The sequence below is a fragment of the Berghia stephanieae genome, chromosome 3 (assembly GCF_034508935.2).
Source record: "Berghia stephanieae isolate SIO BIC M18660-M18661 chromosome 3, UCSD_Bste_1.3, whole genome shotgun sequence".
NCBI classification, from domain to species: Eukaryota; Metazoa; Mollusca; class Gastropoda; order Nudibranchia; family Aeolidiidae; genus Berghia; species Berghia stephanieae.
The window spans coordinates 21,495,686-21,508,329 of record NC_088362.1 but is presented as its reverse complement, the minus strand read 5'-3'; the positions used below and the strand labels follow the sequence as shown (position 1 = coordinate 21,508,329).

At 36.3% G+C, this 12,644-nt stretch overlaps 1 protein-coding gene across 1 annotated transcript; it reads left to right on the top strand.

The window, feature by feature from the left end:
* Positions 1-1,053: 1,053 nt before the first annotated feature.
* On the top strand, positions 1,054-12,302 carry LOC144969491 (pyrethroid hydrolase Ces2a-like). Its single transcript, XM_078908620.1, has 3 exons — positions 1,054-1,159; positions 9,078-10,778; positions 11,819-12,302. The coding sequence occupies exons 2-3, from the start codon at positions 9,760-9,762 to the stop codon at positions 12,132-12,134; spliced, it is 1,335 nt and encodes a 444-aa protein (XP_078764746.1). The 5' UTR covers positions 1,054-1,159; positions 9,078-9,759; the 3' UTR covers positions 12,135-12,302.
* The last annotated feature ends 342 nt before the right edge of the window (positions 12,303-12,644 follow it).

Genomic DNA, 12,644 nt, shown 5'->3' with positions numbered 1-12,644 from the left:
TTGTCTTTGACATTAAGAGGTTAGCCGATTATTGCAATAATGTTGTTATCATCAATGTCATATTTAAGTATACTATAATATCATTTTACAAAATTAAATGACCGATATTCCATTAATACACACTAATAACATCATACAAAACATAAAGCGCGAACAACATTTAAAACAAAAACTAAACGGTACAAACAAACAGAAAAGATTAAAATAAAGAATCGCTGAATCGATTGTTCCTGCGGTCAGTGCTACGACAGTCACTCGACTATACATAATATGCATACCGAGAGTATCCAGTTTATCGAAAGTAAATTTATTTCAAAGGAAGGCTAAACAATTCACTTTTACGGGGGAAACATTCTAGACCATCTATATTTTTTTTCTTTCTCTCCACTCTTACACATTCATCAACGCATGAAATCGAATACTCATTCATACTTTTTCTTGTGCTGTAATGTGTGTGTCAGGTGTGTTATGCAGAATACAAATTGACTAAAAATTGCTATCATTGTCATATCGCTCAATGTATCTAAATCTTGTCATTGGTACTGGAGGCATGGTACTATTAAAACCATTGGCGCTTTGTTTTATCTTGTTTTCTATCTTTCTTATGCTGCTGTGTTACTGGGATGGTTAAAACAAGGCTGCCAGATGGCCACGTGCGTGACCAAATTGACCATCTGGAAGAAAAAATCATGTTTATTTTTAAAAAATATTTCATTTCGTTTTATTTTTTATAAGTTTTTTCTAGTCGAGGCGAATTTTTAAATCACCAAATCCGATATCTTTCAAGTGGGCAAAGTATATAGTTTCTGGTCACAAAGGGTCCATTAAGCCACTTTTGAAGTCGAAATTTGCTATGAGGAACTCTGACCATCTGGCAGCAATGGTTTGAAAAAGCTAGTGTTTTGATAAGGGTTCAAATGCACAACCAAACACACCATCAAATTTGAATTGACTATCAGCAGCAATTCTTATCACTACTTGGTGTGGATAATCTATTGGATAACATCAAAAGAAAGCAAGCCTAAAGAACTCTCTCACGATAGGAGATACCATAGGGACGCTGTCATTGTTACAAACGTTTTCTTTCTGAATCTATTGCCGAGGAAAGCGACGGAAATAGATAAGCATTTGGTTTGCCGGCCATGTGTCAATAACTTTGGTAAGGATTATTTTTTTTAATTGTTTGTCTTTGGCCCAAATCTTTGAATGAGACATGTCATTCACCACTCAGATATTCTACAAAATTCATATATATATATATATATATATATATATATATATATATATATATATATATATATATATAATATATATATAATATATAGTTTAGATCTCTCCTGTGTCCATAAAAAATGTAAATCTGTTCAAAATATGTGTAATATGTTTGTGTCTCTTACCAATACTCCTTTTCAACAGTTTATTTCTTAATAATTTTTGATATAATATGATATGATATGACATGATATGATATGATATGATATGATATGATATGATATGATATGATATGATATGATATGATATGATATGATATGATATGATATGATACGATATGATATGATATGATATGATATGATATGATATATGATACGATATGATATGATATGATATGAATTTCAATGGGCTAAAATAGGCTAAGGCCTTTAAATGCACATGACTCGTTAGCATGACAACATATCAAATCAATTCTAATAAATTTTAGCCATGAAAATTTTTTATTTGTACAAAACAATGCTCTTACTTTGTAACGTAATGTTTCTTTGATTTGCAAGCAGTCAAGCCAATGGATCTAAAACAAAGTGTGAGGCATATTAAATATCAAATAATCGAAGTGTTGGATTTTAGAAATTGCACTAACCGAGGTGTACATATATGCAGGTCTGACATCCAATTATTGTCCTAGTTTAGCAATATTTTGCGTCATTTTTAAAAAAAAGATTTCCATTACAACAATGAGCCTATAATGAATTAGTTTATCAGACCTGTAAATAAATCCACGTCGACACTAACAATGCAAACACAACAAAATGTAATTGTATGGAAATTGAGAATATAAAATATTGATACTATCGAGTTCCAAAAAAATCGTAATGAGAAATAAAATAGAAAGAAAAGAAAAGAAATTATTAAAAGATTTTTAAAAACAAAATTTACAGTATACAGACATTGACACCAACGCAACGATATCAAATGTCACAAAAATCAGTATTTACATGTCATTCATGATATTCAAACATCAAATGAGACAGTTCTTTATCAACACCATTTTTATATTCATCTTGGATTATTTTTCTATCCAATGTTCAGTTTGCTTATTACAGAGCAGTTCACGGCTGTTTAATATAATATGACAGTTAATTATAAGGAAATGATAATTTATACGTTTTTAACCGATGTCGGCAATCAGATTGACCAGAGAGCCTTTAAAAAAACGGCGTTTAGGTAAAATACCCACCATTTCTCCACGTCAGTGTGACGTCAACATCATTCATTCTAAATATGCGTCTTTTTTGTATTGTGGTATGACACTCGTCATTGGGCCGATAGGTCCCGAGTTCGAGTCTCGCTCTGAGCGGCACTAAGATGAGTTCTTTGAATTGGCCCTTTTCTCACAATTTCAGTGAAATGAATGCCTGGTCGCCGATAACAGCGTTGTATCTGACGAAAAAAAAAAAAAAATTAAAATCGCCTCTCAGTCTTCTCGTCTGACATATTAAGTGTTGCTGTTGTAAAGCGGTTTGAGCACGTTTACTGGATTTTGCTGTTTATAAACACGAAAGCTGTTGTTTTTTATATATTCTTCACATGTGAAATCTTTTGCTCACTCCGTGGCGAATTCTATGTCAAACCCAAAGTGCGGCTATGTGGTCTAGTGGTATGGCACTCGCTTTCGGATCGGAAGGTCCTGGGTTATAGCCTACTTCGGCGCATAGTTGAGTCCTTTGGAAAAGGCTCTATACTCACATTCTCTCACCGTACTCATGTGTAAATGAGTACCTGGCCGTTAACAGCGATGTCTCAGGCCGAAAAGAAATCGGCTTATAGGCATCATGTCCCGTCCTAAATATTCAGTGTTGCTGTTGGCCAGGGGATCCCCTGTAAAGCGATTTGAGCACGTTTAGTGGATATTGCGCTATATAAAAGCTCAATACATAAAGGAATATCTCTTTTTGTTTGCAAAATTTGGAGGAAACTGCTTATGTGGTGTTACTAAATGTTGCTTGGTTCAAGACTCACTAAGCATTAATTAACCAGATTATTCCCTGCCATTTAGCCTGATCCGTTCCCTTGAGTGTTCATTTCCCGTCAAAGAAAATACCTGACCAACGGTTTTAATGTTTATTATCATAAGCACAATTATAAAGAAAAACAGTTCAAACGGATTTTCAAAATGCCGAAATGATGGATGTAAGAATGGAAATTGTATTGGCTATGATTTGTAACTAGAACATTTTATATATATTTTTTTTAAAAATACGATAACCGACATAATTTTCCAAGGCACTCAATTTTGATTGAATATACCGAGATAAAAATAAGATAATAGTAACAAAAAAGGGTATCCATGTCAATAGCTCGCCAGGCATAGCAACAAGAGAGCACGTTCGAGTCTCGCTCTGAGCGGCACTAAGATGAGTTATTTGAATTGGCCCTTTTCTCACAATTTCAGTGAAATGAATGCCTGGTCTCCGATAACAGCGTTGTATTTGACGAAAAAAATATTAATATCGCCTCACGGGTGTCATGTCTCCTACATCTTATTTTGTTGCTGTTGGCTAGGGACCCCTTGTAAAGCGGTTTGAGCATGTTTACTGGATATTGCTGTTTATAGCAACAAGAGAGCACGTGACACTGAAGCAGACAGGATCCATTATGTTAGATTCCATGCTGTCGAGGATTTGTCATCATATAAGACTTAACCATGGTTTAAATGATTGCACATTCTCAAGCATGGTTAGACATACTATTAATAAAAAACCTAAATAACTTTATTTCAAACGAAAGTAGCAGACCAGGACAACATCAAGAACGAAAATTCTAAATTGAGGTCTTATATAGCGCAATATCCACTGAGTGTGCTCAAAGCGCTTTACAGGGGGTCCCTGACCAACAGCAACACGTAACATGTAGAACGAATCATGACGCCTGTTAGGCGATATTACAAATTTTTTGTGTGACAGAGACAACGATGTTAACGGCCAGGTATTCATTTTACACCTGAGTACAGTGAGATAATGTGAGTAAAGAGCCTTTTCCAAGGACTCAACTATGCGCCGAGCGAGGCTCGAACCCAGGACCTTCCGATCCGAAAGCGAGTGTCATACCACAAGATCACATAGTCGCACCATACGTAATATCATACGTGTACTTTGCTTTGTGGAAACTTGTATCACAGCAAACACGCCAGGTAAGACAGGTAAAAGTAAAGACCGAAAAAAATAACCACGAGGTGTGGGGATAGTGAAGGATATTGATGATTTGCGTTTAGCCAATAATCTCAAAACATTCGCCAGTGGGAAGTAACGTTCCAACACATGAAACTGTGTGTAACCTTAAATGTTTATATAGAATTTAGTGAGAACTACTCATAAAAATGGCAGGCTAAATAAAAGCAATACCAGAGAACTGAGAGACGTCAATTTCGTTCCGTCTATACCTAAATCTTTTGTTTTCGTTTTCACGAGGTGTTATTTTATAGATGATGTTGTGAGTATTTTATCTGCATAGGATCAATCAGTTACCGAGGGCTACCGTCCAGTTGTATGACGTAACTCCTTTGTAAGATATGGAACATGCGGCCTCAATCATAAACTAAACCCATGCACGAATTCTTGTCGGTACCAATTGGAATAGTATCTTTTTATGCGTGGTTTCGACAGATCAAAACCTAAACCTAACCAGGTGCGGCTATGTGTTCTAGCGGTATGGCACTCGCTTTCGGGTCGGAAGGTCCTGAGTTCGAGCCTCGCTTGGTGCATAGTTGAGTCCTTGGAAAAGGCTCTTAACTCACATTCTCTCACCGTAATCATTAACAGCGAGCATTGTCTCTATCGCCTAACACACGTTATGTCTCGTTCTACATATTAAATGTGGCTGTTGTTAAGGGAGTCCTTGTAAAGCGCTTAAAGTGGATTATGCGCTATATAAAAGCTCAAGTTAAATCATCACATACTGAAGCAATCATCCTTATGATAGAGCTAGTGTAAAATATTTTCCGCAACTTCGGTTGGGAACGTAATCGCGTTACCTTCAAATCCAAGAGACTAAGACCAGATTATCTTAACTCTCTCCACTTACCGATCATTTTCAGTATTTTCCCAAAATGGCAGGCTTACCCAGCAGAAAAATTGATCCTTTAAACTCAAAAAATATTTCTATAAAACAACTGTATGTTCTTATTAATCAACCAAATATCATTCTTCAAAGTTTGTGATGTAAAAAATAAATCTGAATAATTTTTTTTAAAATGTACATTGTGTCGTAACAAATGTGACGATTTTGCTCTTGGTGGTAAGGAGAGGGTTAAGGAAGCCCGAGTCCCATCGCTGTAAATGCTCTCTCTACTTGATGAAAACGGTTAGATATGCAGCCTCTACAAAATAGAAACGATAAGTATAATAATATATGGGGCAGCGCGGTCCAGCAATCTGGTCTTTGCTTCGTACAGAGCACCGAGTTCGACTACTCGCCGCGCTGTGTGATCTTGAGCAAGTCACCTCGCTCTAACACAATTTGCCGCGCTGCACTGCGGCTGACGCCTATGTTATTTTAGTCTTCCCTTGGAATAAATAAACCCTACAGACAAATTTTAGATTGGGGATGAGTAATGGGAATTTTGTTATTTAGAAGAGAAAATGTAACTTGAAAAAGTTCAGTCTCGCCCTCAGAGGGTTAAGACTTAATGTTCACCCATTTCCTACTTAACATAAATGTCAAGATGGCCTTTCATGACACGGTGTTTACAGATTGCGCACTGCTTCTGTTTTTTTTAAACAAATGTTTATAAGCCATCATTTATTTTGGGCCAAATAACGTAGACCTATGATAATAATCGACACTTTCTCTATCGTCCTCGCGTTTTAGTGTCACAAGCGTCGACAAGCCGTGGAAGAGATAACGCCATTGTTACTAGGGACGCCAGCGTTTTGAAGAGTTGGTCGATCTATCAGATGTAGGTGATTGCTTTCATTACAATAAAATAGAAAAACATATGCGTTGATTAATCGTGCCAAACTTTTTTTCCGATGTTTTACATAATTACGAGGTCTCTTTCAGAAATAACCGAAAAATGCCCATTGCTCAGCAACCAGTGGAGATTTTTTAATTCTGTAAACGACATGATATTCCTTATTTCCTTACGGATATTTCCAGAAATTATGAAGTGCATCATTTTGCACAATAAATTTCTAGACGATTTTAAAGATGGCGGCCCACCTTGAAACTTGGTCAAAGGAGGAAATCAGAGCTGTCATACGTCTTTTTGAACGCCAAAAGTCTGAATCCTACCGAAATTCATAAAGAACTTCAGAGTGTATATAATGAGCATGTTATAAGCCGTACACAAGTCTATCACTGGTGTAATTTGTTTGAAGCCGGCCATTCCGACTTGACAGACAGGGAAGGGAGAGGGCGTTCGATAACTGCGACGTCAGAAGACATTGTGAAGCGAGTTGATGAGCTTATTCGTCAAGACAGGAGGTAGAAACTTCATGAAATCGCAAGCAGTCTTGAAATTTCGGAAACTTCTGCCTTTAGAATTGTATTTGATGAACTTGGCTACAGAAAAGTCAGCGCAAGATGGGTTCCTAAGCAATTGACAGACAATCATAAAGAACAAAGATTGGGCATCTGCAGGGAACTTTTGAGAAGAAGCAAGAGCTCACGCAGGGTTCACGGGCATACTGCCAACGCCGACGCCGGCGGAGACTTTTTAGGGTACGATGTGACTTTTCTTGACAGCATAGTCACCGGTGATGAGACTTGGTTGCACCATTGCACCCCAGAAACAAAGCAAGATTCGATGACATGGAAACATCCATCCTCACCTGTCGCGAAGAAATTCAAAGTCATGCGGTCAGCAAAGAAAATAATGGGAACTGTTTTCTGGGACAGTCGTGGTGTTATTCTGTTCGAAACCTTACAACCTGGAGAAACAATCAATGCTGCAAGTACTGCCAAACTCTTGACAAGCTTAGGGAGGCCATTCGCAGAAAGCGCCCAGGGCAGTTGACCAACGGGGTCATTTTGCAACACGACAACGCTACACCCCACACAGCACGAGTGACACAAGGTTGGCTAGAGAAATATGGATGGGAGATTTTGCCACACCCACCACACAGTCCAGACCTCGCACCATCTGATTATCACCTCTTTGGGCCACTGAAACGTGAGCTGGCAGGAAAGCGCTTTGATGTCGATGAAGAGCTTGTTGACCATGTGCGGAAACGGCTACAAAACCTTGACGGAAATTTCTTCCGAGAGGGTATCTATTCCATGGTGCGGCGTTGGCAGAAGTGTGTCGACAGACTTGGCTGTTACGTAGAGGAATGAAGGACGAGTCAAGGTATGAACACGTGCAAGAATTTTGTTGATAGCATAAAAAACGCGGATTTTACAGGCATTTTTCGGTTAATTATGAAAGAGCCCTCATACAGAAAAGTGAGTGGAGCAGGCACTTATGTTGATAAAAACAGAAGTGAGTAATTACATAATTACAATGCACCGAGAATGTTTCGAAGACATCTGTTTGTGAAAGTTTGAGTTACTCACCGACTCGAGTTAAATTGGAGAAAATAGGTTTGACGTTTTTTACAAGGACTATTGGTCACTGTTCATGTTTCTGAACCACACCATACAGAAGGATTGCTTTTACGTTAATGTTGTATGTAGTGTTGTTCTGAATTCATTTTTAAGTGACAGATTTGTTGATTTCCATATAGGTCAGAGGGTGATAAATACACGTCGTACTTTCTTATTCTAGACTCTATGTCTTCACTCTTTCTTCCAGATGTTGAAACAATGGTACCCAAAAATGTAAATGTCTACGTCCTTCAGATTTTTTTCCATTTACTGTCAGTTTCTAAATGTAATAACGCGCTGTTTATTTGAGTATCATCATCTGCATGCATGCGAACTTGTGTTCATCCAAAAATGTTATTTTGACGATTAGAGCTGAGCGATTTTGGTTTCTTTTCAAAACAAATTTCAACCACATTCTTTTGTTAAATTTGGGATCAGAGTTATTGCAAAGAATGTTCAATTTAGTAAACGTTGAGAACCTACAAATAAGTAGAATGGTGGTACTCACATCACCTCACGAGTGCTCTACCAACTGAGCTATTGGGAAGCCCACCCCCCCCCCCCCTAGTTATTATTAGCCAATTAAAAGGGAATTTCAACACGACTATGGACAACATTGTCTAATTTAATTGAGACTCACAGCCACTAGATTTAACAATATGAGCGGAAGACATATAAGTATATAAGTGCCATGGGACTTAGAGATTAGTGATTGGTTACTTTTACATATTATTGAAAAGTACGAGGAAGCCATTCTAGTGATCAGGGGAAAAGTTTCTAGTCTTCTGTAGTGAGTTACTCACCGACTCGAGTTAAATTGGAGTAAAATAGAAGTTTACCTCGAATAGATCCGTTATTGTAGTAGCTCTGAGTATAGAAGGAACGAAAATGACGTCATTCAGCTCTTTGTTATAGTTTTTAGACAGCCATTTTAATTATTCATTCCCACTAATTTATATCAATCGGACTACAAACGTTTTTTCAAGGTTACACATAGTTTTACACATAGTTTTGTTGGTTGGTACGTTCAATCCAGCTGGCGGATGTTGTGAGTATTTTACCTGAACGCATAGCATCAATAGGGTCTTAGGCATATATATGGATTTGTTGTCGACTCATTGAATTGCCACGTAGAGGGAAAGATCGACGCTATAATATTTTGTCAGATTTGTAAATTTAAAGTGGTTTTGATTTCAATCGATACCTTAGCGGTGAAAGTCGCTCGTTACAATTTGAACATTCTTTTAATGTTGTTTTTAATTATTTTTTTCTTCTGACAGAAATAATTTGCTTATATTTTGTCAACATTTTCCTCGATGCAAGCTTTGCAAGATAATATTGTCATTTGAACATGGAGAAACGTTTTACATTTGGATTTGTGGCACAGCTATTTTTATTGGTCCTTACACAATGGGACACAGTTGCTGGGTTAGACATCAAGGCTTCTGTCATGAACACAACGTTTATAGGGGTTACTAAATGTACCTCTACAAGAGGATATGCCTCATTTCTTGGAATCCGTTATGGTGAGCCACCTTCTGGGGACAAGAGATTTCAGAAATCAAGCCTTTACAAATACAGTGAAGATAATGTTGAGGCAAAGAAATTCGGAAATATTTGTCCACAGTTGAGAAAGGGTAATCCATTGGTAAGTGACTCGGACAGCATGGATGAAGACTGTTTGTTTATGAATATCATTGTTCCCTTAGATTGCGACAAACTAGGAAAAACTGATCAAGATATTTCAGAATTAGTAAAAGGAAAAGCTGTATACATTTTCATTCACGGTGGCATTTTTATAATAGGAAGCAGTAATTTGTATTCGAACTCAGAAATGGTTATGAAAGGAGATTTCATTGCTGTCACATTGAATTATAGACTTGGACTCTTTGGTTTTCTTGCCACAGACGATAACGCTATTCCAGCAAATCTTGGACTTTGGGATCAACAATTGGCTATTCAATGGGTAAAACAAAATATTGCAGCGTTTGGTGGAGACATTTCAAGAATCACTTTAGGAGGTCATTCGGCTGGAAGTATGTCTGCTATTTTGCAAGGGTTTTACGGAGGAAACAAAACATTTTCCAAAATATGATCGCCGAGAGCGGGTCTCCTTTTGCATTCCACATAATATCTGAAAAGGGTTATCCTGCAGCTTTGAAGATTGCACAATTAGCTGGATGTAATTTGACATCAACCAAATCTGATGAGTCATCTAAAGAAATTCTCAAATGCTTAAAAGGACGATCCGTCACGGATTTGGCTGCTCTCACCTATTCCAAAAGACTGCTTGGGCCAGTTTTAGACAATGATTTCATCACAAAAGAGACATTTGAACTTTGTCCCCAAGGTATTAGAAACTTTGCAATCCCAGCTTCAATTTCGTCAAATTTTGCAAACATAAATCTTCTCACTGGATTCACAACAAACGATGGAGAGGTCGTATTTATGCTCGCATTGAATGACATATCAAATGTGTTAGGAGTTTCTAACTGGGAAAGTTTTGTTGGCAAACCCGTAACACACGAGTTTGTAAGAGGTATGACCAACAATCTTTTGTTAATGAACACAATGGAAGATCGCATTATCAGCCCGTTCATTTTGGACGCAATAATGGAATATTACCGAGACTGGTCTAAGCCTTCCACAAACCTCACGACGGTCAGTATGAATGGAGTGGACATACTCACCGACATTTATTTTGCAAAACCAGCTTTTAACACAGCTCTCCTCCATTCTGTTGCCAACACGTGTCGACGCTTAAACTCGTCAAATTGCGGCAACATGACAAGAAAGACATATTTGTATGAATTCCGATTACCAGTTTCAAATCCTCTCGCCATTAATAGTTACTTTCCTTGGTTCCACGGGACACGACATGGAGCAGAGATACTTTTTCTCTTTGACAATCCATTGAAAGATCGAGCTCTACCTTTGACAGAGACCATTATGACTGCTTGGAGCAATTTTATTAACACCGGGTTTGTATCTTTTCCACGTTTATTTTATTGCTTTTAATCTTAAATCTTAAATGATTATCCGTTTAAGTTGGAGTAAAATCAAGTTATGGGAGTATTTTCTCAACGATAATCTTTGTTTAATTTTCATTGTTTTTATAATTGTTGGTGATTACGATGACGACAACAATGAGGGAGACTGTGATGATGATTGTGATGATTGTGCGGATAATGGTGATGATGAGGACAATAATAATTAGAAAGATAATAATAACAATAATAATGATGATGATGATAATAATAATAATAATAATAATAATAATAATAATAATAATAATAATAATAATAATAATAATAATAATGGTAGTAATAATAATAATAATAATAATAATAATAATAATAATAATAATAATAATAATAATAATAATAATAATAATAATAATAATAATAATAATAATAATAATAATAATAATAATAATAATAATAATAATAATAATAATAATAATAATAATAATAATAATAATAATAATAATAATAATAATAATAATAATGACAATGATTATGATGATTATGATGTTGTTGTCGATGATGATAATAGCGATGACAATGGTAATAATAACCATTACCTCTAAAATCACATACGTTTCCTTTTAAATTCAATCAAAAATAAAAATTCTGCGGGTGACAGTACGCTTTTGGAAATGTGTCAAATATTTATCTTTATGTTAAACAATGTTACATTGTTAAATAATGAGGGATAAAAAAATCATCCCAGACATTCTATCTTTTGGATGGTCTCACCGGAAACCCTGAAAAATATCAAGACCCTAATAGATTAAGGATTGCATAAATCTTAAATCTTAAATGATTATCCGTTTAAGTTGGAGTAAAATCAAATTATGGGAGTATTTTCTCAATTATATTCTTTGTTTATTTTTCATTGTTTTTATATATTTTTGTAATTAAGGCTCATATAATTTGTACTGGGCCTATTTTATCTCTCAATAGATATTATTTCTCTGGACAACAACCTATTTTGACAAATTTCTTTTTGTGTATTCCAGTAACCCGAACTCAGGCCAGCTTAACGAGTGGGAAGATTTCAATGAGGAATCCGAAGCGATGTTTCTCATGTCTGATAATTCAAGGACGGTAAAAGGAACGCTCGCCAAGAGAGTTCATCTTTGGAATGAGTACATCCCTAAGCTACATGATAAGCTCCGTCTTGTTTTACAAAAGGAAAAGCCTGAACCACAGAAGAAAAGACCAGATGTCGGTTCCACGGAAAATGGCGGAGTTAATGCAGTCCAAAGAAAATATTCCATAACCATCACAGCCATTTTTATATTTGCTTCATTCATAAGCTCTGTCGTGCTTTAGCTTTTAAAAGAAAGAAAAAGCCTGAACCAGAGAAGAAAAGAAGAGATCGGAAATGAAAATGGTGGAGTTAATGTAGGTCAAAAAAAATATACCACCATCGTCAAAGCCATTTTAACTCTGGCTTCATTGATAAGCTCTGTCGTGCTTTAGCTTTAAAAAAATGAAAAACCTGAACCAGAGAAGAGAAAAACAGATGGGAGATGAAAGTGGAGGAGTTAATGTAGGTCAAAGAAAATATACCATCATTGTCACCGCCATTTTAACATTTGTTTCACTTCACCGATGTATTCGCCTAGATAAGTGAATGTATTTTTTTCCAATAGGTCTGCAGCGACGTGAACGTATTTTGCATGTCTGACAGTCGAACACAAGTCTAGTAGGCTACTTGTTTTAACATGTTTGTAATGGACAATATTTTCCGTTGGTCTGAGACTACTTCCATTACCACAATGAGCTCATAACAATTTGAGTTGTCAGACGTGTAAATTTACAGGGTTGGTATCGTAGGGT

Excerpts from the sequence above, each read along its gene's own strand:
- LOC144969491 (XM_078908620.1), top strand. The coding sequence starts at position 9,760 with ATGGGTAAAACAAAATATTGCAGCGTTTGGTGGAGACATTTCAAGAAT. Across the intron at positions 10,779-11,818 it reads AGCAATTTTATTAACACCGG|TAACCCGAACTCAGGCCAGC; the intron begins GTTTGTATCTTT and ends TGTGTATTCCAG.